General features: G+C 49.7%; 1 protein-coding gene across 2 annotated transcripts in view; it reads left to right on the plus strand.

Annotated features, from left to right (window-relative positions):
- The first annotated feature begins 13,750 nt into the window (after nucleotides 1-13,750).
- ANKFY1 (ankyrin repeat and FYVE domain containing 1) overlaps nucleotides 13,751-25,704 on the plus strand; it is a 51,163-nt gene continuing 39,209 nt past the window's right edge. The window contains exons 1-2 of one of the 2 annotated variants that reach the window (XM_075904372.1): nucleotides 13,751-13,903; nucleotides 22,414-22,606. In XM_075904372.1, the coding sequence (XP_075760487.1) occupies nucleotides 13,894-13,903; nucleotides 22,414-22,606 (203 nt within the window). In that variant the 5' untranslated portion in view covers nucleotides 13,751-13,893. Of the gene's footprint in view, nucleotides 13,904-13,979; nucleotides 14,095-22,413; nucleotides 22,607-25,704 lie in introns of those variants that run through there. The other variant, XM_075904371.1, reaches the window with a different exon arrangement.

Raw genomic sequence — 25,704 nt, forward strand, 5'->3', positions numbered from 1 at the left:
ACTGCACTAATTAGTAGTTCTAGAGCAGCCACACAGTAAAAAGCCAATTAGTAAACACTAATTAAAACTTAAAATGGAAGGTTGTTCATACAGCTTTAGATGAATGTAGAAGTACTTACTATACAGTTTCCATATTTGGTAATTAATTAAAATACTTCAGCAAACCATTAATTCAACTTTTTAAATTAAATAGCCTCTTCTGGTAGGGAGACAGATGTATCTGGGCAGAGCTGTTAGTGCCCAGACACAATAGCTGTTGGGGGGGGGGGGGGGGGATTTTTTTCCTTTTTGTTTTGACGCATGCAAATTGGAACCAGAATTGCTTGGCTCCTGCTGAGGGGGGAGGAGGCTTTGTGCCAGCCAGCTGGCTAGCATTTGCTCCCTTTTTCTTCAGAAAGCTCAGGACTATACTGTATCCCAGCAGCATGGTGCCATCTATTCCATAATTAAAGCATTAAGAAAAATCCACTGTCTTCTAGGACAACTATTTGTGATGAGGTGTCTCTGGAAAACCAGCTGCCCCCAGAATTACCCAACACTATCTGGCTATAGCAGTTTGTTCTGTCATACATGGCTGATGTCCATTCAAAAGCAAATGAGTACAGATTAACTAATCACAAATAATGGAGTCTACTTATTAGTTTAAGCACAAGCCATCTTTAAAAACGTGTCTTTTCCACGGGCCAGAGCTGCTGCTTTTAAAGGAGGAGAACTAGGACAGCCTTGTCTTGGCTAGCTGGCCTGTTGAACAACTATAATATCCTGCGACAGCAGCAGAACTCAAGATGATGAATTGTGGTTTGGATTATAGTGCATAAATGCCAAAAACATGAGCAGGACAAAGTACAATATTTGTGCACACCTATTCTCTAGCTAGAAAAACAACTCTTTAAATGACCTAAGTCTGCCCTCATCCCTATTGAAGCTAAGAGTAGGGACTGCAGTCTAGTGACCTAACAGAATGGGTGTCACTGATTCAGATGCCAGGGGGTGACCTTTTGACACTCTGCTCTCCTGTTAACCACTAAAGTAATTGCATGCATTGCCATCTTCACAGAAGAAGCTCATGCCTGCAGTGAGTGCAAGGTGAATTATTAAAATAATCTAAAGCTGACAGTTGTTGCTGCTTGGCAGATCTCACAAGTGGCAATACATGTTTTACATAGATCACTGCTGTGTTGGGTATTTGTTTAGCTACAGCTGCCTTTGTATTTTGGAGTGGACAGTGCTTCTGTTTTCTTCCTAAGGAGATGTAGAGATGTGACTGCAGAATGCAAAAAGCATGAGCACTAGGAACATTTTAATAGGAATTTGAATTGTTTCAATTTCCTCAAAATATGGGAAGAACATGAGCAATGTTCTTTGGGCTTTCAGAGGCACTAGCCATGAAAATCTGATAGTACTCCACTGCTGTTCTACAAATCTATCCTTTGCTGCAATGCCTAGAAAATGTTCATAAATAGTTAAATTGGTAAATAGTGGGTAGAGAATGTTAATAGGAAGGTTAAGATAAGCATGATGTAGCTACCTCTGCTGTACACTAGGAACTTAGGCCAGCATAGCTATGTCTTAAGGTGTGAAAGATCTGTACCACTTCTCCCTGGTAGAAGACAGCTCTAGGTGACACAACTTCTCTTAACTTAGGGACCTAAGTACCTCCTCTCCCCATGAGGTGGTAACTATGTTGCTAGGCAACCAAGGCATAAGGAGCATCTGCCCTTGGGTGCTACAGTGGCATAGCTATAGAACTGCCACTGTGTCTTTATAAAAACTTAAACAATGAATAGTCTTGCAGGTCCTTAGACTAACAAAACATGTAGATGGTGGTATGAGCTTTCATGGGCACAACCCATTTAAGATGAATGGAGTTATTAAAGGTCCAGTTCCTAAATAAATGGGGGGGGGGGGGGGAAGAGAATGAAAGGAAAAAGGGGGGAGGAATAGTCAATTAGGCTACATCTACACTGGCGTGTTCTCGTGCAAAAACTCTTTTGCAGAAGAGAGTGTCTACTGTAGTCCCCTTACTAAAGGGGCCTCTGTTTTATTCTGTAAAGACCCTGTGTGCTACAATCCAGACTACAATTCCCATGAGCCCTTGGGAAAAACAGGAAGGAAGGACTCTGGTATGGGAGAGGACTGCTCTCTCCATGTGCTTGAAGAAAGAGGCCTAGCAGTCTGGGACTCTGCCTTGGAGTTTGGAACCAGAGGGGGAGCCAGGCTGCTGCCAAGGACATTGACCCAGTGGAGGGGCTGTTGGATGCAGCTACTAGATGCCTATTGGAACTGGGAGTTAGCAGGCTGCTTCCTATAGGCACAGCATGAGGCAGTAAGTTTGGGCCTTGTTGGAAAAGTACTGCCTGGGACAGAGCTGCTGTTTAGCCTGGACCAAATCCTCACCACAGCTGCAACATCAGCGTGCCAATGCAAGCGAGTGTCTGAGACTGAGTCTAAGGGTGTGCACACTGGGGTGGGGTCACTGTTGTCTAGCTATATAAGCATCAATTATTAATGTGTTTTGTTAATGCTGTTCATTGCTAATCCGTTAATCCTTGTTTATTTAAGTTAAGTAAAGATTGTTTATTTTAAAGTGTTCTATTAGATGTCTATGATTTGTAGTTGTTCTGGAATTAGATCCAGATTTATGTTGGAATGAGGATATTCCTGGAGGCTCTCAAGGCACCAGTGTGTGTACAAGGCCAGCCAGGTGGAGGCATCGCCATTTTACATTCATTGCCAGCAAGGGACTGCAGCAAGGGGGTGGATAGGGCTTTCCCCAACTAAACACCATCACCACTAGGGTGCTCAGGATCTCTTTTGGGTTAAAACACCAGGTGCCCAGGCACACCTGTGAGTGTGACCTGCTCCCCAGTAACTCGGGGAGGAAAAGGGGGGTTACACTACACTGGCATGTGCTTTTGCACGAGAGCATCCATTTTAACCATAGGGCTTTCTTGCGCGAGAAAGTAATGTTGCCTGTCTACACTGGCCTCTTGCGCAAGAACAGTTGTGAAAAAATGCTTATTCCTGAGTGGAAGCGTCAGAGTTCTGGCACAAGAAGCCCTGAGTTCATACATTAGAATGTCAGTTTACTTACGAAAGAACACACGGCCACTAGACCGGCAGCAAGTTTTTGCGCAAGGGCGGCCGCTTTTGCCAAGTTTGCGCCAGTGTAGACACAGCTTTAGTGTCCCTTCGACATGATGCTGCTAGAGAAGGTGCAAATTGTTTGGTGGGTTTTTTTAATGTCATTAGGCTGTGGAATGTAGTGGGCCATCCAGCTAATGTCTTTATTCATAGCTTTGTGCTAGAAATCAGACCTGTAAATGAAGTTAAATTCTAAGGCTTCCCAAACTGGGGGGGTGTGAAGAAATTCCAGGGGGGGTGCAAGACAACCCAGCCCACCCAATCAATTCTTTGCCCTCTAAGTTGTGCTGCTATTTTTGTGTGTTGGCCCCTGTCAGTTCCTTTTTTCTTTTTTGCTCAAGTTTTGCTGCTATTGGGAGGTGGGGGAGGCGTGAGTTTCTCAGATCAGAAAGGGGGTGTGATGCTGAAAAGTTTGGGAACCACTGTTCTAAGGCTTCCCTGTGTAGTCTGCTACACAGTGGAATTGGCCTGAAACAGTAGGGTGACTTTGAGATCCATTAATGAGTGCCTGGGCAAGTTAAAATGTTTCCCAACATGTTTCTGTGTGTTGCCTTTTGGATATCTGATGTGTCCATTAATTCTTTCGTAGAGACTGTCCAGTTAGGCCCATATACAGAGGGGCTTTGATGGCATATAGATCACAAGTGGATGTGCAGTTAAAAGAGCCTTTGTAGTCAGTCATTTAAGCGTAGATCTACCCTTAGAATGCAAATTCCCTAGAGGAATTTGTATATGTGAAGTGCTTGGCATAAGTGGGCTGAAGCACAAGTATAGGTGCTGTTCCAATACAAGTAAGGCAGTGTCCTATGTCACGTGCTATTGTAACTCCCTAGAATGTTGCACTGGTGATGTCATGCCAGATAGGGAAGTGTTTCAAGAATGAGGAAATTAGCAATATTTTTATTTCCATCTCCCTGCAATATGCCTTGTGAAAGAGAAAAGACAGGATGGCTGTCCTATTTAGTGATTATTAATCAGATCAACAGTGGCCACGAAATAGGGAGCATTTCTCACAGCAGTTATCAGCAAATTGGTTAGTGGTAATCCTAAAGCAGGGTGATGTGTTACCTGTCCATTGTAAATGAGCTACATAACATGCACCCCTTTGTCATTCAATGGGAGTGGGGGGGGCGGGGTTAAAATAAATGTAACTTACAACCCAGAGAACCAAAGGAGATGTAAGATGGGAAGCAACTAATGGATGGATGTAAGATCAAGAACAGGGGAGAGGTCATTTGGGTATTACCATATACATTACAGTCTTCTGTGTCATTCTCTCTGGGTAACTAAGCACCTCACACTTAAGAATGGATTTTATCACATCATGCATAGACTCACAGGGTTGGAAGAGACCTCAGAAGGTCATCAAGTCTAACCACCTGCCCAAAGCAGAACCAACCCCAACTAAATCATCCCAGCCAGGACTTTAAAATCTCTAGGGATGGAGATTCCACCACTTCCCTAGCCAGCCTATTCCAGTGCTTCATCACCCACCTAGTAAAATAGCTTTTCCTGGTATCCAGCTTAGATCTCCCCCACTGTACCATGACATCATTGCTCCTCCTTCTGCTTTGTCACCCCTGAGAACAGCCTCTCTCCATCCTCTTTGAATCCCCCCCTTTCGGGTACTTGAAGGCTGCTGTCAAATCCTGCCTTACTCGTCTCTGCTGTAGACTAAACAAGCCCAGAAACCTTAAGCATCTCCTTGTAGGTCATGTGCTCCAGACCCCTAATCATGTTGTTTGGCCTCTGCTGGACCCTCTCCAATGCATCCATGCCCTTTCGGTGATTGGGGGGGGGGGGGGGGGGCAGAATTTGGACATAATACTCCAGCTGTGGCCTCACCCACACTATATAAAGGGGAATAATCACTTCTGTAGAGCTGCTAGCAATACTCGTCCTCATGCAAACTAATATGCTGTTAGCTTATTGGCTACAGGCGCGCACTGTTGACTCATATCCAGCTTTTCATCCACTGTCATCCCTACGTCTCTTTCTGCTGAACTGTTGCTTAGCCAGTTAAGCCCCAGCCTGTAACAGTGTTTGGGATTCTTCCATCCCAAGTGCAGGACCTTGCACTTGTCCTTGTTGAACTTTATCAGATTTCTTTGGCTCAATCCTCCAATTTGTCTGTCATTCTGGACCCCATCCCTACCCTCCAGCGTCTCTACCTTTCCCCCTACCTTAGTGTCATCCACGAACATGCTGAGGGTACAATCCATCCCTTCATCCAAGTCCTTAATAAAGATGTTGAACAAAACTGGCCTCAAAACCAGTTACTCTGATCAACAGCTGTTTCAAAAGTGAAAGTGCGCGCTGGGACGTTAGTTTGAACCAAACCCGTTGGTTTGAACTAATGTTACTCCTCAAACTCCTCCTATTTTGAGGAGTAATGTTACTTCGAACCAAGGGGTTTGGTTCGAACTAACGTGTCCCGGCACGCACTTTTACTTTAGAAACAGCTGTTGATCAGAGTAATGCGCCGGTGAGATCATGCTAATGAAGCGCGGGATATTTAAATCCCAGCTTCATTGACTATTTTGAATGCCTACATTTGCATCCCTAGTTCGAACTAGGGTGCAAGTATAGACGACACCCCCAGGAGTTAGGATCTGGAAGTTGGAGCCCTGAGTGAAAGATCCTCACTTCTAAAATTAATCTCCTTCTTTGGTCTAGCAGCCTGAAAAACATACACATCTTGTCCTGAATTAAACTGTGAGGTGTACTGTTCCTGTGCACTATTAAATAGTTGTCATGTTACATCACAGAGATGGATGGATTTCACTAGTCTGGAAAAATTCCTTTATAAAACTGTTGTATCTGTTTGTCAAAACTATTGCATCAGGTTGTCAAATGTTTTAAAGGGCTTTCAAGTCCTTGCAGATAAAATGCTCTCTGTATAAATGTAAATTGTTATTACATGCCTGGATTTTTGTCAGCATGTGTTTTCTTCACGCAACACACAGTCAGCCTGAGAAACTCTTTGCCAGAGGATGTTGTGAAGTCCAGGACTTTAACAAGGTTAAAAAAAAAAAGCTAGATACATTCATGGAGCTTAAGTCCATCAATGGCTATATTAGCCAGGATGAGTGGGAATGGTGTCCCTAGCCTGTTTGTCAGAGGCTGGAAATGGGTGACAGGAGAGGAATCACTTGATGATTCCCTGTTCTGTTCACTCCCTTTGGGGAATTTGGCATTGGTCACTGTTGGCAGACAGGATACTGGGCAAGATGGACCTTTGGTCTGACCCAGTAGGGCCGTTCTCATGGTGATATATAATCTTGGGTTATGTATTTGCTAGAAACATTACAGAAAAAATATTCTGTCAACTCAGCACGGTCTGCTCTGAGGGTTAGGCCATTTAACTAGGTTGCTGAGAGGTATGGATTTTTCACACCCCTGATATAGCTGGATCAACCTAACTTTATAATGTAGACTTGCACTCAGTGAATATCCTTCCATATTGTCACCAGAAGCCCCCAGTTTTTAAAACACAAACTTCTCTTGTCAGGTGGGTTTAGCTCAATGTTGCGTGGCATTGCCAGAGTTGTCATATCTCTCCCCCCCCCTCACCCCATAGTTATCTGTAGAGGTACTAGTACATATAGTAAGGAAGTAAAGGCACAGGAAGTGTAGGGGTCTGGAGATATGATTTCTGTGCCCAACCTCACTTCAGTCTTCCTGTATAACGTTGGGCAGGCCACTTACCTTTTCTGTGCCTCTATTTCCCTATGGCTGCATCTAGACTGGCATGATTTTGCACAAAAGCGGACGCTTTCGCGCAAAATCTTGCCGCCTGTCTACACTGGCCACGAGTATTTGCGCAAGAACACTGACTTTGTAATGTACAAAATCAGTGATTCTTGCGCAAATACTCTGACGCTCCCACTCAGGGATAAGCCCTCTTGCACAAGTATTCTTGCACAAGAGGGCCAGTGTAGATAGCAACGTTAATTTCTTGCGCAAGAAAGCCCGATGGCTAAAATGGTCATCGGAGCTTTCTTGAGCAAGAGAGCGTCTACGCTGGCACGGATGCTTTTGCGCAAAGGCACATGCCAGTATAGAGGCTCTCTTGCGCAAATACTTTTAACGGAAAAACTTTTCCGTTAAAAGTATTTGCGCAAAATCATGCCAGTCTAGACGCAACCTATCTGTAAAATAAAGACAATATTATGACACACGGGGTTGTGAATGTTAATTACGTGCAAAGTATTTTGAGATCAGTGGATAGAAGGTGCCATAGATACACACAAAATGTTATATAATTCTCAAGCCAGCGAAGAGCGGGGGGATCCTCTGGAAATGAAAAGAGCAAGTAGTGAGCTCCATCACATGCACTGCTATTCTATTAAAAGCATGCCTATGTTACTCTTACCTCTCACCCTCCCTCTCTTCCACAGATATTTGTTTCACCCTGTTATATATTGTCATTTACAAGGAATATAACATCCCTGAGACAAGAGCTGCATTTTTTCTACATGTTTGCACTGCACCTGGAACAATAAAACGGATGGAATAGAAATACATAGTTGCCCCTTTTCAGTCAGGGAATCTAATCAAAGATCAGGATCCTGGGGGAATGTTCCACTGGGAAGTAACTGATAAGAGTCTGGTAGCTGATGTTATCTTTTACAATAAATGTACAAAATCTTGTGTCCCCAAATGTAGTGGGCACCAAGAACAAAGGATGTTAGATAGCATGTAATTGAAGAGTCATGTAACTGCATCAAATTTTAGCAGTTACCCAACTATTTGATAGTTCCCAGAGGCAGGGCAGGCAGGCAGCCATTGAGCTCCCAGTCTCACTCCCCGGGAGATGATTTAAAAACTAGCTTAAAAGCCAACTCCCCATGCATATTGGCTCCTGCCTGTCCCCCTCACTCTCCACGCTGCTGACTGTCTATCAGAGGCAGCAGTGCAGGTTTTAGTGTGGGGGGGTGCAGATGGATCTGGTGCTAATGGGGAGCTAGCTTAAAATTGGCTCCTTACGGGCACTGGCTCCCGCCTCCTCCTCCCTCCTTGCAGCAAGAGGATGAAGAGAATGCATGTCCCTACCAAGAACACGATGAGTATTTTCTTAGTTTACAGCCCCTTTAGGTAACAGACCCAATAGCTTCCTCTCTTGCTTTTTCCAGGGTCAGATTGAACTTACTGACTAAAGCTTTCTTGCTTTTGCCTCTGCCTCACTGTTCTGCTTCCCTTCCTTTAGACACATGTGGACACACACAACACACAGTACTCAGTGGAAGCCTTTCCTTTGTCCTGGATGGAAGGCTTGTGATATTCATCCTGACAGTTATGTTAATTGAGGGGTGCATTCACACCAACCTCAATGAGGTTTTAACAAACTCATAGCAAGGTTTCTTTCAGTCAGCTCATAATAACAAAAGTGCTCAAATTGAAAATCTGATTAAAATCTTACATCTGTTCCAACTGATGCCTAAATTTGCTATAACGGAAATAGGTTAGAGAGAAGTAATTTTCCTCTTTTTTGTTTGTTTACTGAATATTTTGACAGGACTTTGTGGACAACCAGGATTCCCCATGACATGAGGGACATACTGTTAGGTCTAGTTTTTGTCTTTAGCTAGCTAAATTACAGGTTGACAGCATCACTTTAAAGTTCCTACTTTCTGAGTTTTGCCACAAACTTGACCATCACCACAGCTCCCCAATAGGTGCGGCTCCATTCGCAAAAGTCCAAAATGAAATGCAATGTTTGACAGGGATTTAAAATGAGCAGCACAAATCTACTAATGTAAGAAATGTAAAGTGCTGTGTGATTTGTTTTTTACTGTAAATAAATCTATATCAGTGTCATGATTCTTATTTATATTATATTTCAAATATAAATGCGAGGGGATGCTAAATATGTGGGGAAGCTAGGGCGTTCTGGGATTAAAAATGAATGATGTCCTTGGACACTTGGGAAGCATGCTTCAACATGTTATAAACTCCAGAATCAAGGATCTCTTGCAGACCCACTACACTGCTAAACCAGGAGACGGGAAAGGAGGGGGAGGTATCAGTTCCAACTGAACTCTGGTCCCATGGCTCTCCTTACTGTTTCCCTAAGCAATGCAGAGTGGGGGTGATGGGGGATAGGGAATGTCCCCTGGGGGGGGAGGAATGGAGATAGTGCCCCAGGGTTCCCTGCAGGGGGGATAGGGATAGCACCCCAAGGGTTCCCTGTAGGAGGCATGGGGTGTCCCCATGGGAATGACCTGGTTAGTACCCCAGGAGTTCTCTTCTGGGGAGCTGGAGATAGTACCCTGAGGTCCCCTGTAGGGGGGATCAGATGTCCCCTGAGGGGCTGGGGTTCATGCCCCAAGGGTTCCCTGTAGGGGGCATAGGGGTGCCCCCAGCGGAATGAGCGGGTCAGTCCCCGGGATTCCCTGCAGGGGGCGGAGGGGGGCCCGCAGGGGAACGAGCGGGTCAGTCCCCGGGATTCCCTGCAGGGGGCGGAGGGGGGCCCCCGGGGGAACGAGCGGGTCAGTCCCCGGGATTCCCTGCAGGGGGCGGAGGGGGGCCCGCGGGGGAACGAGCGGGTCAGTCCCCGGGATTCCCTGCAGGGGGCGGAGGGGGGCCCGCGGGGGAACGAGCGGGTCAGTCCCCGGGATTCCCTGCAGGGGGCGGAGGGGGGCCCCCGGGGGAACGAGCGGGTCAGTCCCCGGGATTCCCTGCAGGGGGCGGAGGGGGGCCCGCGGGGGAACGAGCGGGTCAGTCCCCGGGATTCCCTGCAGGGGGCGGAGGGGGGCCCCCGGGGGAACGAGCGGGTCAGTCCCCGGGATTCCCTGCAGGGGGCGAAGGGGGGCCCCCGGGGGAACGAGCGGGTCAGTCCCCGGGATTCCCTGCAGGGGGCGGAGGGGGGCCCGCAGGGGAACGAGCGGGTCAGTCCCCGGGATTCCCTGCAGGGGGCGGAGGGGGGCCCGCAGGGGAACGAGCGGGTCAGTCCCCGGGATTCCCTGCAGGGGGCGGAGGGGGGCCCGCGGGGGAACGAGCGGGTCAGTCCCCGGGATTCCCTGCAGGGGGCGGAGGGGGGCCCGCGGGGGAACGAGCGGGTCAGTCCCCGGGATTCCCTGCAGGGGGCGGAGGGGGGCCCCCGGGGGAACGAGCGGGTCAGTCCCCGGGATTCCCTGCAGGGGGCGGAGGGGGGCCCGCAGGGGAACGAGCGGGTCAGTCCCCGGGATTCCCTGCAGGGGGCGGAGGGGGGCCCGCGGGGGAACGAGCGGGTCAGTCCCCGGGATTCCCTGCAGGGGGCGGAGGGGGGCCCGCAGGGGAACGAGCGGGTCAGTCCCCGGGATTCCCTGCAGGGGGCGGAGGGGGGCCCGCAGGGGAACGAGCGGGTCAGTCCCCGGGATTCCCTGCAGGGGGCGGAGGGGGGCCCGCAGGGGAACGAACGGGTCAGTCCCCGGGATTCCCTGCAGGGGGCGGAGGGGGGCCCGCAGGGGAACGAACGGGTCAGTCCCCGGGATTCCCTGCAGGGGGCGGAGGGGGGCCCGCAGGGGAACGAGCGGGTCAGTCCCCGGGATTCCCTGCAGGGGGCGGAGGGGGGCTCCCGGGGGAACGAGCGGGTCAGTCCCCGGGATTCCCTGCAGGGGGCGGAGGGGGGCCCGCAGGGGAACGAGCGGGTCAGTCCCCGGGAATCCCTGCAGGGGGCGGAGGGGGGCCCCAGGGGAACGAGCGGGTCAGTCCCCGGGATTCCCTGCAGGGGGCGGAGGGGGGCCCGCAGGGGAACGAGCGGGTCAGTCCCCGGGATTCCCTGCAGGGGGCGGAGGGGGGCCCGCAGGGGAACGAGCGGGTCAGTCCCCGGGATTCCCTGCAGGGGGCGGAGGGGGGCCCCCGGGGGAACGAGCGGGTCAGTCCCCGGGATTCCCTGCAGGGGGCGGAGGGGGGCCCCCGGGGGAACGAGCCGGTCAGTCCCCGGGATTCCCTGCAGGGGGCGGAGGGGGGCCCGCAGGGGAACGAGCGGGTCAGTCCCCGGGATTCCCTGCAGGGGGCGGAGGGGGGCCCCCGGGGGAACGAGCGGGTCAGTCCCCGGGATTCCCTGCAGGGGGCGGAGGGGGGCCGCAGGGGAACGAGCGGGTCAGTCCCCGGGATTCCCTGCAGGGGGCGGAGGGGGGCCCCCGGGGGAACGAGCCGGTCAGTCCCCGGGATTCCCTGCAGGGGGCGGAGGGGGGCCGCAGGGGAACGAGCGGGTCAGTCCCCGGGATTCCCTGCAGGGGGCGGAGGGGGGCCCGCAGGGGAACGAGCGGGTCAGTCCCCGGGATTCCCTGCAGGGGGCGGAGGGGGGCCCCAGGGGAACGAGCGGGTCAGTCCCCGGGATTCCCTGCAGGGGGCGGAGGGGGGCCCGCAGGGGAACGAGCGGGTCAGTCCCCGGGATTCCCTGCAGGGGGCGGAGGGGGGGCCCCCAGGGGAACGAGCGGGTCAGTCCCCGGGATTCCCTGCAGGGGGCGGAGGGGGGCCCGCAGGGGAACGAGCGGGTCAGTCCCCGGGAATCCCTGCAGGGGGCGGAGGGGGGCCCGCAGGGGAACGAGCGGGTCAGTCCCCGGGATTCCCTGCAGGGGGCGGAGGGGGGCCCCCAGGGGAACGAGCGGGTCAGTCCCCGGGAATCCCTGCAGGGGGCGGAGGGGGGCCCGCAGGGGAACGAGCGGGTCAGTCCCCGGGATTCCCTGCAGGGGGCGGAGGGGGGCCCCAGGGGAACGAGCGGGTCAGTCCCCGGGATTCCCTGCAGGGGGCGGAGGGGGGCCCCCAGGGGAACGAGCGGGTCAGTCCCCGGGATTCCCTGCAGGGGGCGGAGGGGGGCCCGCGGGGGAACGAGCGGGTCAGTCCCCGGGATTCCCTGCAGGGGGCGGAGGGGGGCCCCCGGGGGAACGAGCGGGTCAGTCCCCGGGATTCCCTGCAGGGGGGCGGAGGGGGGGCCCGCAGGGGAACGAGCGGGTCAGTCCCCGGGATTCCCTGCAGGGGGCGGAGGGGGGCCCCCGGGGGAACGAGCGGGTCAGTCCCCGGGATTCCCTGCAGGGGGCGGAGGGGGGCCCCCGGGGGAACGAGCGGGTCAGTCCCCGGGATTCCCTGCAGGGGGCGGAGGGGGGCCCCCGGGGGAACGAGCGGGTCAGTCCCCGGGATTCCCTGCAGGGGGGCGGAGGGGGCCCGCAGGGGAACGAGCGGGTCAGTCCCCGGGATTCCCTGCAGGGGGCGGAGGGGGGCCCCCGGGGGAACGAGCGGGTCAGTCCCCGGGATTCCCTGCAGGGGGCGGAGGGGGGGCCCCAGGGGAACGAGCGGGTCAGTCCCCGGGATTCCCTGCAGGGGGCGGAGGGGGGCCCGCGGGGGAACGAGCGGGTCAGTCCCCGGGATTCCCTGCAGGGGGCGGAGGGGGGCCCCCGGGGGAACGAGCGGGTCAGTCCCCGGGATTCCCTGCAGGGGGCGGAGGGGGGCCCGCGGGGGAACGAGCGGGTCAGTCCCCGGGATTCCCTGCACGGGGCGGAGGGGGGCCCGCAGGGGAACGAGCGGGTCAGTCCCCGGGATTCCCTGCAGGGGGCGGAGGGGGGGCCCGCAGGGGAACGAGCGGGTCAGTCCCCGGGATTCCCTGCAGGGGGCGGAGGGGGGCCCAGGGGAACGAGCGGGTCAGTCCCCGGGATTCCCTGCAGGGGGCGGAGGGGGGCCCCAGGGGAACGAGCGGGTCAGTCCCCGGGATTCCCTGCAGGGGGCGGAGGGGGGGCCCCGGGGGAACGAGCGGGTCAGTCCCCGGGATTCCCTGCAGGGGGCGGAGGGGGGCCCAGGGGAACGAGCGGGTCAGTCCCCGGGATTCCCTGCAGGGGGCGGAGGGGGGCCCCCGGGGGAACGAGCGGGTCAGTCCCCGGGATTCCCTGCAGGGGGCGGAGGGGGGCCCGCGGGGGAACGAGCGGGTCAGTCCCCGGGATTCCCTGCACGGGGCGGAGGGGGGCCCGCAGGGGAACGAGCGGGTCAGTCCCCGGGATTCCCTGCAGGGGGCGGAGGGGGGGCCCGCAGGGGAACGAGCGGGTCAGTCCCCGGGATTCCCTGCAGGGGGCGGAGGGGGGCCCAGGGGAACGAGCGGGTCAGTCCCCGGGATTCCCTGCAGGGGGCGGAGGGGGGCCCCGGGGGAACGAGCGGGTCAGTCCCCGGGATTCCCTGCAGGGGGCGGAGGGGGGGCCCCGGGGGAACGAGCGGGTCAGTCCCCGGGATTCCCTGCAGGGGGCGGAGGGGGGCCCAGGGGAACGAGCGGGTCAGTCCCCGGGATTCCCTGCAGGGGGCGGAGGGGGGGCCCCGGGGGAACGAGCGGGTCAGTCCCCGGGATTCCCTGCAGGGGGCGGAGGGGGGCCCAGGGGAACGAGCGGGTCAGTCCCCGGGATTCCCTGCAGGGGGCGGAGGGGGGCCCCCAGGGGAACGAGCGGGTCAGTCCCCGGGATTCCCTGCAGGGGGCGGAGGGGGGGCCCCAGGGGAACGAGCGGGTCAGTCCCCGGGATTCCCTGCAGGGGGCGGAGGGGGGGCCCGCAGGGGAACGAGCGGGTCAGTCCCCGGGATTCCCTGCAGGGGGCGGGCGGGTGCCCCTGGGAGGGAGGGTTTGGCGCCCCCGCTAACTGGAGTCTCGCGGCCACGCGCAGCGCCGGGCCGAGCCCGCCCGCATAAAGAGGCGCCCAGGGCGCTGCCGGGGTCTCACTCTCGCGAGATCGCTCGGCCCAGGGCCCTGCTCGCTGCCTCTCGCGAGAGGCGCAGGCGGCCGGACCCAACATGGCGGAAGGTGAGGGGCGGGGGGCGGAAGCCCTGGGCGAGGGGCTGAGCCGGGGCCGCCACCGCTGCCAGCCGGAGCCCTGCTCGGTGCCGGCGGTTGAATGGGGGGGGCGCAGCTTGTCCCGACAGGGGGCGTCTCGTCCCGGGGGGTCCCCCAGCCTGGGGGGGGCGCTTCCCATGGCGGCTCCGGCGGGCAAGTAGGTGTCCCCCCCACTTCCCTAGGCGGGGGGGCGGGGGGTCTGGCATCCCCTGCTCGGCATCCCGGCCCCTCGCCGCCCTGGCCCCGCTCCCGGCCGGGGGTGGCGACGATCCCGCCTGTGCCTGGGGTCAGTGGGGTCATCGCTTAAGTGTGTGTGTGTGGGGGGGGGGGGCAGGGATTCAGGTGAGTAGCCTGCGGGGGGGGGGGGGTGCGCGCCTAGTCGGGGGTGGGGGTCTGTGTCCGTGTCCCATGTCCCTTGTGGGGGTCTGTGTCCGTGTCCCATGTCCCTTGTGGGGGGGGGGTGTCCCATGTCCCTTGGGGGGGGGGTCTCTCCTATGTCAAACTTGGATGGTAACTTCCATTGCCTGCCTTATTTCTTTCCCTTCCCCAAGGAAGCAGGGGGAGAGTCAATTTCCTAGTTTCTCTTTCCCTCTTGTCTCTTGAAGGAAGTGGTGACCAGGACGCTGGGGTTAGTGTTGGTCTCTCCTCTCAGGGTCTGTGATATCAACACTGTTGATTCTGGTAGGGAAGCCTTCCACAGAAGTTAAGAGTCAGATAATCCTCAAAGGGATGAGATGTTGCTGGGAAAGGCAGCCCTTTCAAACAAACGGGTGGATCATTTTTACCAGGAAGCTTATCACGCTAGCAAATTAAGTAAAGCTTAGTGGTGCTCTAGCTCATCAATTCTTTTGTAGAAAGTTGCATAAAGTCTTTTAGAGCCACAATAATTCAGTTACAAGATTACATTTTCCACCAATTAAAAAAAAAGTTAGCATTGAGCTTTTGCACTTTGTAAAAACAAATGAATGTTAACTTTTTGCAAGCCTAGTTAAAAATTAAAACATTATTTTAGTGTTTGAAAACACAACCTAATGCTTACACAGTTTAAAGGTACTCAAACTGAATTTTAATTTAATAAAATCCAATTTGAGCACCCTTAAATTGTGTATCCTGAAACTTTTCATTGAAATACAAATACTTTAAATTATAAGGGGTTTTATGGTAGCCTGGTGTTTAGGGGCATTACTGAGGTGTTCAGCATGAAAGACTCTGTATTCCTCCACAAAAGAAACTGACTCAATACAAAGAGCTGTCAAATGCATAAAGTCAACAGAAAATGAAGTTACTTCTGACTAACTTTTCATAGTTGATAAACTTAGGTTTGTGCTTAGAAAAATAAGCACAGTTTTCAAAAAAAGTGGGTGCTTTTAAAATTAAGCCCATCTGTGCCCCAGTTAGTCTTGGAGAAACACATTCTGATCTTTTGTCTATGGACCAGTTTGGTTTGTGAATTAAATAGTATGCAAGTGTAATGTTTGAAATTTTTGTAATTTTTGAAAATTGTTAACTTCTATTGGTCTATTACAACAATCCGTGTGTCCAGCCTGCCAGCCCTCAAACTCTGTTAGACTTGCTCTTGTGGAGTTGGGTGAAATGGTTGTCAGATATATAATTCCTTAGTTTGCCAACTGACTGCAGCCATGATACCATGTCCACAGTATGTTCTAAAATGCTCCTTTCCTCAGTAGCTTTTTTTTTTTAAGCAGACTCCCTGCGGCCACCGGCTCCCACCCCTCCCCATGCTGCTGCCTTTGTATCAGAGGCAGCAGTGGTGGAGGGCAGGTGGTTCCATGTGAGCTGGTGCTTGCCTCATGCTGTCCCCCACATGCTGCTGCCTCGGTTGGAGTTCAGTAGCAAGAAGAAAGGTGAGGGAGGTGGCTCTGCAGGAGCCAGCACATATGGGGCGCTGTGCATACTGGATTCTATATCCTATCTCCCTCCCCTTTCCCACTGCCTCTGTATCAGAGGCAGCAGCACAAGAGGGCAGGTGGCCTCACAGGAGCTGGTATGTGTGGGAAACCTGCTTCCCCATGTACACTGGTTCCTGCCCCACCCCCCTGCTGCATGTAACTGTGAAGGTTACTGATGAGCCCAGGCTCTTAGATTAATCGTGTACATGGGTTCACACTCACATCCCTAGTAATGAGAGAGTTATGCTCTTCAAAGTGTCTCTGAATTAATTCTGTTTAGCTTTGAGCCAAAAGCACAAAGCCAGCCATTTCCAACTGGTCTGCAGTCTGGTTATAAGGCAAGCAGCAGCCATAGTGGTAGGGGATAGATTGGCTCTAGTACCCAAAGTACACCCTCTATTAGGTTAGATAAAGGGTCCCACTTTTCCCTATGGGTTATTAGTAACTTCAGTTGATTGAAACACTCTTATGTTGTTGCAGTGTACATGCCACTAGATTGACACCTTGAAATCCTTATCTCTAATGTAGACAAGATCTACACTTGCTTCTGGGGATACTCTGGCAAAGAAATGTGCTGTCTCCTGTAGGAATGGAAAACCCTGTTTTAGTTAACTGGTTAACCATTAACATACCTATCCCCCTGAGATAGGCCCCATTCCCACTGGGAGCTACATAGGCAACAAGGGTGTGCAACAGCTGCTGTTGGACTAGCACCTGAAGGTGGGGAAAGCCTGAATAAAGATTTATTGGCGATAAGAGGAAGTAATACTAGGCTCAAGATCCTGGAGTGGGAACCTGGAAGGTATTACAGATGAGAACAGGCCAGGGTCCTGGAAGGGGCATTGTGTAGAGAGCTGAATTTTGGGAGAAGAGGTAACCGATACACTTAGTTCAGTTTCTGTTCAACTGCAAATTTGCCACTCCTACTCAAATGTATATAGATTGTTTGTTACAGATTCTTCAGTGTGTCTGTCAGAAGGGATAGTAATAAGTCTAGCCTTCTGTGAGTATGGAGATGTTACTCTAAGAAACCTGCCTTGGTAAGGTCTTTTCCACATTTGTCCTTCTCAGATAAGAACAGAACAACCCTGTAAATGGAGAGAGTTGGCTCCTGCAAGAGAACTGGCCTTATCAGAAATGTACTTGTATTTCTTGTCACTCTTAAACCCCTTCACAGGGTATGAAAGCTACTGATATTTTAGCTTACCAGGAATTTTGGAAAGTGTTAGTTTCCTGTATTACTTGGTGCTGCATACTTTATTGCTTGTCCTTGTGGTCTTTATTGCCCTTTGCTGATTCAAGGATTGGAATATATGGCAGGAAAAACTTGGTTAAAGTCTTCTAGGAAAGTTTAGGCTTGTCAGCTGTAGTCTTATCTAATAGAAAAGCAAGCACTTTAGCTTTTCCAGACAAGTCAAAGTAGCCTTACAAAAGTAATCCATTATTAATCTGTTGTAGAACAACTTGATTTTAGGAGGAAGATTGTATTTTTATTTAGCCAACTTCAACACATTCCAGGTGAGAGCTTTTTAAACAGTCTTTTCCTGTCATGTCTATAGCCTGAACATTGAATCCTTCAGAATTTGAAAGTGAAATTCACTTACATTTTCAGTATCCAAGCACTGACTGAGCACACTTGGGGAGACAATTATAGTGTCCTTTGTTACATTTAAAAAATCTGGAAATTCACACAGTATCAACATTACTATTAAATTGCTAACATAATCCTAGTTGATGTTTTTTCCATAGGTTCTTAAATGTATAGTACTTTTCTTGCTTTCTTATTGTCGCTGTCTTATTTCTGCAGAAGGGTACTAAACATAAATTATAAATGTGTTCCACAATTGTATTGGAAATCCTGTGGAAGAGAATCTTCACACTAATGTATAGTTATAATGAGATTCTTGCGTAGAATTGACACTGGTAAACGTTGAAAGCTACTGTCTGCTTTCTGAGAAATTATTAGTGAAATAACTATGCTGGAAATTGGCCAACAGCCTCACTAGATGTAAGTAGCACTTTTTGTGACAAACTAGTGAAGTTTATATAACTGTTTCTGGACTTACCATCATCAATGATGGCTAGACAATAAGGGCTTCGTTTTCATAATAACTGTAGCTGCATAGTATGCTGTACAACTCATAAGGTTAATGTGTGTGAATGTAATAACTGACTTCTACAAACATGCAGGGTGCACAGACCCGTGCATGCAAAATAAGCCAATGCCTGGCTTTTTCTGTGGAGACCTTCCTGGTTAACTTGTAGCAAACAATGAGCAATAATAGTGGCTTGTCAAGGCATGATTAGATCTCCTCACTCACCAGGGATAGAATTAAACTGTTAGTTTACAATAATTTAAAGTTTCAGTTTTATACCAACAAACATTTGTGGATGTGAGAATGCCTAACCAGTGGGTAAGCCCATGGTAGAGAGGCTTGCTAAATTGAAGGGAGACTAGGAAGACTCGAGCCAGTATTTTAGGATTTTAGTTAGAATATGGACAACAGTGACAGTAGCAAGTTTTCTAATTTGGTGCTGCTACTGATGGAATGGGTCTTCTGTCAACCCTAGCCTCAGCCATGAGCTTCCCACGACCCAGGTCCCCTTTAATGAGGGTGGGAGGGGGCTGAAGCTCTCTCTCCTTAGTATGGAACACCGCTGGCTGTTCCTTTGTCATAGGACAAGCAGAAAGTGCAGATGACCCTGGACCCGCTCCAGTGAGCGGACCTGCGCCCCTCGTCCTGGCTGTGCCCACAAACTGCAGTGGCCATCTGTGGGTGATGGCTTAATTGTGCATTGGCATTGCACAAAATCAACTTTTAAAACTAAGTGTACATCCTTGCTAAGGCAAATGTTATGGGCTGTACATTCTCAGATGCAGCTGATAGGCGCTGATAGGCACTGACTGCAGAGTGACAGGAAGAGATGTAAAATCCTGTTTGGTTGACCAGTTAAACATTATGCTTAACTGATTAAAGGGGGCAGGTGGGGTTCCAGTCCCCACCAGTTAACCATAACCAGTAAATATCACATTAATCATAACTGGTTAACCATTCACATCCCTAGTAACAGCAATGGAAATTGAAGACTTTTCTAGCAGTAGCTCATGATGTGCTTTCTAGAAAGTACTAGGGTTGCCAGATAGTTTCAACAAAAATACTGGACACACTTGACATTACATCACAATCTACATTACATCTTTAGAAAATACTGGATATTTATATTTTCTTAATTTGTTTCCCGAACAGAAAGCTCAAATACTAGACTGTCCGGTTCAAAACCGGACACCTGGCAACCCTAGAAAGTACAGCTGTAACTGATTATCTGCCCTTCCTGTTAAAATCAAATTCAGGTAGAGCAAACCATCTTGTGCAGGTAGCCTCCCACTTGTGATGGGACCGGATCCTGAGGAAGCATTGCAAATCGGGGGCATCCTAACACAAACCTCCATTTGATAGGCACCGTGTGCTGTCGTAAATGTGGGCCAAGGACACAAGTCAGGGGTTTTTGGCCCCTTCCACACTTACGACTATTTTTGTAAGTTTGTGGGGTCGCAATTCAGGCCATTGTAAGGCGGGCGTTTCCTGTACAGATAGTCCCCGACTTACGAACGAGTTACATACTGACACTTGGTTATAACTCGATCTGTTTGTAAGTCGGACTCCATTTAAATGTGACTGCGCTGTTTGTAAGCGCAGGATCGCGCATTTGTAACTCGGGGACTGGCTGTAATGTGCTTAATGGGAGGCTGGTTGTAAGTGTCATGCTGTTTCCCCACTCTGGCACTCCGAGTGCAGAATGAATGGGCCCACAAGAGACCTTAAATACCTTGCCTCTATAGGTTCTGTTTTACAAAATCTCCCCAGAATCACAGATTCACTGGCTTTGGGGGAGAGGCTGCCACCGTCAAGTGAATTAAAACCCTGAAAACCATGAAGAAACATTTGAACTTCTCCTCGAGGGGTACCCCAAGCTAATTTATCACAAGAGCTTGAAGAAAAAAAACACACAAAATAAACTGCAATCTCTAATAGCTGACCTCTCAGTCATAGGCAGGCACATGCACAGACCCCCTGTTACTTTTCATGACACACAAATCATGGCCTTAAAGGTAACTTTTAACAAAGCTACACTTAATAAAGCATACTTAATTGTTAGGTGTTACAGACAAGAAAAAAGCAAACTAAACCACAGAGGCTACATCTGGACTGCAAGCCTCTTTCGAAAAGCATCTAGTGGGTCCCAAACTTTTTGGTGTTACACCCCCTTTTGACTTTTAAAAAACCCTCAAGTGCCCACCCCCGCTCCCCCAAGCAAAACTTGTTGAGCAAAAAAAGAACTGATCAGGGCAGCAAAACTTGATTGCAGGGGAGGAGGTGAGGCTGGGTTGCCTTGTGGCCCCCTGGAATTTGTTCATGCCCCCCAGTTTGGGAACCTACGGCTTTAGACTACAACCAGTACTTTCAAAAAAGCAAGCTGCTTTTTTGAAAGAGCACCCAGGCAGTCTGGATGCTCTTTTGAAAAAGCACAGTTTGCATTACATAGTGCCTTTTTTTCAAAAGAGCACTTTTGAAAGGCGTTCTTCCTCATAAAATGAAGTTTTCCACGGTCAAAAAAACTGCTGCATTCTTTCGATTTACTTTTGAAAACGTGGCAGCAGGGGAAGTTTTTTCAAAAAAAGGCCACTTTTTTCAAAAAACCCTGTAGTCTAAACACACCAGCGGGGGGCGGGGGGGGGGGGAGGGGGGAGGTATTTCTGGTGCAGCTTAGATATAGTAAATGTGGGGAGGGAGGCATATGGATTTTACATAGAGAAATTTAACTAAACAACAAAACAAATATCTTGATCAATCTGTAATGATCCGTACTTCAAGGCCCAGTCCATTCCCATGCCCAATATTCCTTGTAGGCGTGTTAATTCTGTCTTGTTACTTCATCTTGCTTCCTCCACCTCCTAACTTAGAACTCACACACAGAGGTAAATTTTATAACACACACACACAAGCAGGTACATTTTATAATTCAAATTTCAGCACTGGATCTCATTGGTTCTTCTGGCTCCCTGCCAACACCCTTAGCTATCTGAGTTTAATCCTTTAGTCATCAAGTGCTGGCCAGCACTCCTCCTATCCATCACAGTTGCTCTGTGACTTCAGGCAAGTCACTTATCTCTAGTTACCCAACTGTACAGCACAAGAGTATGCATTTAGATTCTCTCTTGCCATGTGAAAGTAATGTGAGCCTGTGTCTGACATGCTAGAGGTAAGGCAGAAAAGATAAGCGTGTATAGGAATACAGAAGATTAAAATCTTTTAGTGATGGTCTCCCTAATTCCAAGTTAGCGTGTTAGAAGGAAACTTCCTACAGTTTGCCCAGGTTATTTAACGAGTGTATTAATGATTGACTCTGTCATTCATTAAAATTAATATTCCCTTCAGTGCAAGAATCGGGGGGGACCATTCAAGCGATTTAGAAATATTTGTATGCAAGTGTCAATATCTGCATGTTTGTCCATGCAAACTAGTTGGTGCAATAGCATTTCACTCCATCTCAAATTATAATTAGAGAAGACCTGGCTTATCTAAACTCATCCACTGCCAATATGGGATTTTTTTGCTTAGGTCTTGGGGGGGGGGTATGTGGTTTTTTCCTCCTTTATAATGATTCAGCTAGTGGTTTATCCAGATACGGAAGGTACATAATAGTATGCTTTTAAATTCTGGAAACAACATGTACTGACTTGAAATACAAATCATGTTAAAGCAAAAATGGCCTTATCTAGAAACTTTGTGGAAGAGTTTACATCCATAATCTGACTCAAATCCATTTTGCACTAGCTGGGAGATGGGACTTCTGAGTTAAATATAGTGGTTGCCAAGCATGGATCAAATTTTTGGCCCTCTGTTTCTAGGTCATTAGGTGGTGGTGGTAATGCTGGAGAAGTGTTTTTTTTTTTAAAGTAGGATATATGCATACTTTGTGTCTGTTTTGTTTTTTGTTTTGTGTTGTGTGTTTTGTTTTGTTTTTGGCGGGGGGGGGCAATAATCTGAACATGTTCGGTGATATGGGCTCCTGAAGAGAGGTACTGTTGAGGCTTTGCGATCTTTGTGACTGCAGTGGAATGGTCTAGATCTCTGGCTTTTGGGGTGGGAGATAGGGGAAGGTTTGAACCATTTCCAGTAGGGAAGAAGTTCAGACTGAGCCTGTATTAACCCCCAATACTGCATTGAGCATCACTTATTTTTCAAAAACCCCATGTCTGCTTTTGCTTTGTCTGTGAGATTATTTTTTTTAAACTTGAGGATCTGCCTGATTAATGTTGAACCAATTCCCATTGAGTTGGTAGAACACTGTAGGTATTCATTCTAAGGGTTCCAGCCTGCTTGCAAATTTATTTTTGACCAGTCATAAAAATGAGGGTTTAGTGATATTTAGAGAGAACGCTCATGAGCAAACTAAGGGGAACAGATTTGCTGAAATACAAACAGTAAATTGAGGGAGGGAGCGAGCTACAATTGCCAAGAAAAAGATATCAAGTCTTTCAGCTGAACTGCATGTCTTGTTTTGCAGAGGACGTGGCCAAGTTGGAGAAGCACCTATTGCTTCTCCGCCAGGAGTATGTAAAGCTGCAGAAGAAGCTAGCAGATACAGAGAGGAGATGTACTCTGTTGGCTGCCAAATCTAACAAAGAGAATGACAGTGACTCCTTCATCAGTCGACTTCTCACCATTGTAGCTGATCTTTATGAGCAGGAGCAGTATAGGTAAGAGACATCTCGGCAATAGAAGCAGTATTGATCAAACTATAAATCTTTCTCACGTGTTATTTCAGATTCTGAGCTCTGTGGAGAGGGACTGTCCTTCATGTTTGATTAAAATCAAGTATAGTGTCAGTCTGACTTTTTTCTGCAAAATTTGACTAATCTAGTTATCTTCAAACCTGGTATTCTTCAGGATAACTTAATAGGAAATTTCCTGTGTGATGTTTGCTGATCTTATCTGAACAAAATAAGACAGCTGCTTTATTTTTATTTTAGGCTTGCTTACAGGGTGCAGCAAAGTACACCAGAGGAGCATGATTTGTAAAGTGGTCTAACCACCTTGTTGACCCATACCACCCTGCTTGCCCTTCTGGTGTCCCCTGGCCTCCCCTCTAATCTAATCAAGTTGGGTAATATTTAATATGAACTTGGCTACATTAATGCTCTTAGAGGGAGCAGCAGGGTTTACACAGGGCAGTTGGAGCACTCTTAGGGTGTGTCTAGACTACATGCCTCTGGCGACCAGAGGTATGTAGATTAGGCTACCAGGCATAGGGAAATGAAGCGGCAATTTAAATAATCGCTGCTTCATTTAAATTTAAATGGCTGCCGCGCTGAACCGATCAGCTGTTTGTTGGCTCAGCGCGCTAGTCTGGACGCTCCGTGGTCAACATCAACGGCATTTGTCAACCTCCCCTGTAAGTCTTATCCCACGAGGCATACCAGGGAGGTCGACAAATGCCTTTGATATCGACCGTGGAGCGTCCAAACAGCTGATGAAGCAGCGATTATTTAAATTGCCGCTTCATTTCCCTATGCCGGGTAGCCTAATCTACATGCCTCTGTCGCCAGAGGCATGTAGTCTAGACACACCCTTACAGATCACATCCCTCTAGAGTGCTTTACTGGCACTATCTAGACAGGCTCTTACCTGAGATATGGGTGACTCAGAAAGATCACTTGTTGCTACTACAAATAGCAAACATAGTGGAGAGCAGGAGTTGTGTTATTTCTGAAGTTTATTGAAAATACAAGCTAGCATGGAGGATAATGTTTGATGCCTTCCCTCCATTTTTTAGCTTGGAACCATTCACTTTTGTAACTGTCATATTTCATATGGAAACTGACTTTCAGGGAATGTTTAGTCCATGTCTAAAACTGAGGGAACATGGATGTTTCTCTGTTACTTATTTAACGACAATACATATTTTAGAACTAATCACTGCAAGAACACGTGTAAAAGCTCAAATCCTTCTGAACAGGAACAACCAGGATTGGTAACATCTGCTAATACATTGTAAAAAGGCATAGTCTATTAATCTGAGTAAGTCTGTAGCTTCCTGTTCTCCTAGAGCTGTGGTCTCCAACCTTTTTAAAAATGAGATCATTTTTTGAATTTAAATGCAATTCAGGATCCACCTCAAACCCAAACTAAGGATGTTAAGGACTAGACGACTATCCAATAAGCAAATGCTGATCAGATAGTCGACTAGTCAACTTCCCCTCCCCTCCCCCCGCCCCTTGCTTCCTCTATCCGAGGCAGCAAAGATGGGGGAGAGAAGGGGTACTTCAAAGCAGCAGCGCTGCACAGCTGATCCCCGGCTCAGCTGTGCAGCACTGCCCCTTTGAAATGCCGCCTCATCATCCCCAGCTGATGCCAGCTCCATGTGGCATTTCAAATGGGTAGCGCAGAATGGAGCCCAGGGTCAGCAGGGGACTCTGAATCCCCTGCTGACCTGGGCTCCATGCTGTGCTATCACTTTCAAATGTACAAGAGCCCCCCACTGGGAACTCTTGTTCGTTTCAAAGCTGGCACATGGAGAGCAGCCCAGAATCAGCGGGACTTCCTGCTGGCCCCAGGCTGCATGCAGAGTTCCACATTCCTCCTTTGACATGTACAAGAGCCCCAGCAGGGCAGTGGTTTGGGGTGTAGGAAGAGTTCAGCACTGGAACCAGGGTTTGGAGTGAAGGTTCCAGATGGGGACCACTTACCACAGGTGGCTTCTGGATGGTGGTGCAGGGGACTAAGGCAGGCTTACCTCTACTCTGGCCCTGCACCACTCCCAAAAGCAGCCAGCAAACTCTCTCCATCCCTGCCCCCCTTTGTTCTGTGGTGATTGGGTGGAGGGAGGGATTGGGAGGCTCCTAGGGCTGGGAGAGAAGGCCCAAGGCAGAGGGTAGGAGCAACATGACAGTGCTTAGAAGGGCAGATGAAGTGCCTGCATCTGACAGCCTTCTGGCCAAACCTGTCAGGATCACCTGTCTAAGGCTCCAAGATCTACCAGTAGATTGGGATCTACTGATTGGTGACCACTGTCCTACAGGGATAGGAACAGAAAAGACGCTTTCATCTTGTAGTGTGCAAGAAATCTGATTCTAAACCTGATATTCTAGCCGTCTAGGAGAGTGGTGCAACTCGTGTTCCCAAAATAATTTTTCTTTGAGTCTAAGCATTTAAATTCCCAAGTAAGGCTTTGGTAAGTTTGGGATGCAAGGGTGTAGTGGTGAAGAACAAATGGATGAGAAACAATCCAGTGTGTTCAAGAACCTAACAACTTAGCTATATAATGTTAAATGGAGAAAATGATCAGTGTAATGTAACTTTTCTGAATAAAAGAATGATCTGACTAAAAATTAGCATGGGATTAATGGACTGGCAGCAGCTCTCCTGGAAATGGGGTATTTCTGGGGTTTTGCTTTCATGCAGGTTGACTGCTCTGCCAAATGTTCTTTGTTTATAGTCCTCTTAGTGTTTTCTAAAAGCTTGTGTAGCTGATGGCAACTTAGTATTTTCTGGGCTGAATCTTCAGTCTCCCCACTCCCCATCTCATCCATCATTTTTGGTCTGTGCTATATGAACAGATTACAGGATTATTTAAAATGAATATTATTTACAGAGCTTAGCTTGCATTTTCCTCATGGTACTAACAGTAGTAGCTCTTGAAAATACCTCACTTAACCCATTAAAAGAACAAACCTACCATTTGGCATTTAATTGCTATGTTAATGAAAGACTTCTACTGAATAGTAAATAACTCAGCTGAAATTTAGCTGTTTAAATGTACGTTGTAGATATTTACAGATCTGAAGTCCATAAGTAC

The sequence above is a fragment of the Pelodiscus sinensis genome, chromosome 21, assembly GCF_049634645.1.
Source record: "Pelodiscus sinensis isolate JC-2024 chromosome 21, ASM4963464v1, whole genome shotgun sequence".
Lineage (NCBI taxonomy): Eukaryota > Metazoa > Chordata > Testudines > Trionychidae > Pelodiscus > Pelodiscus sinensis.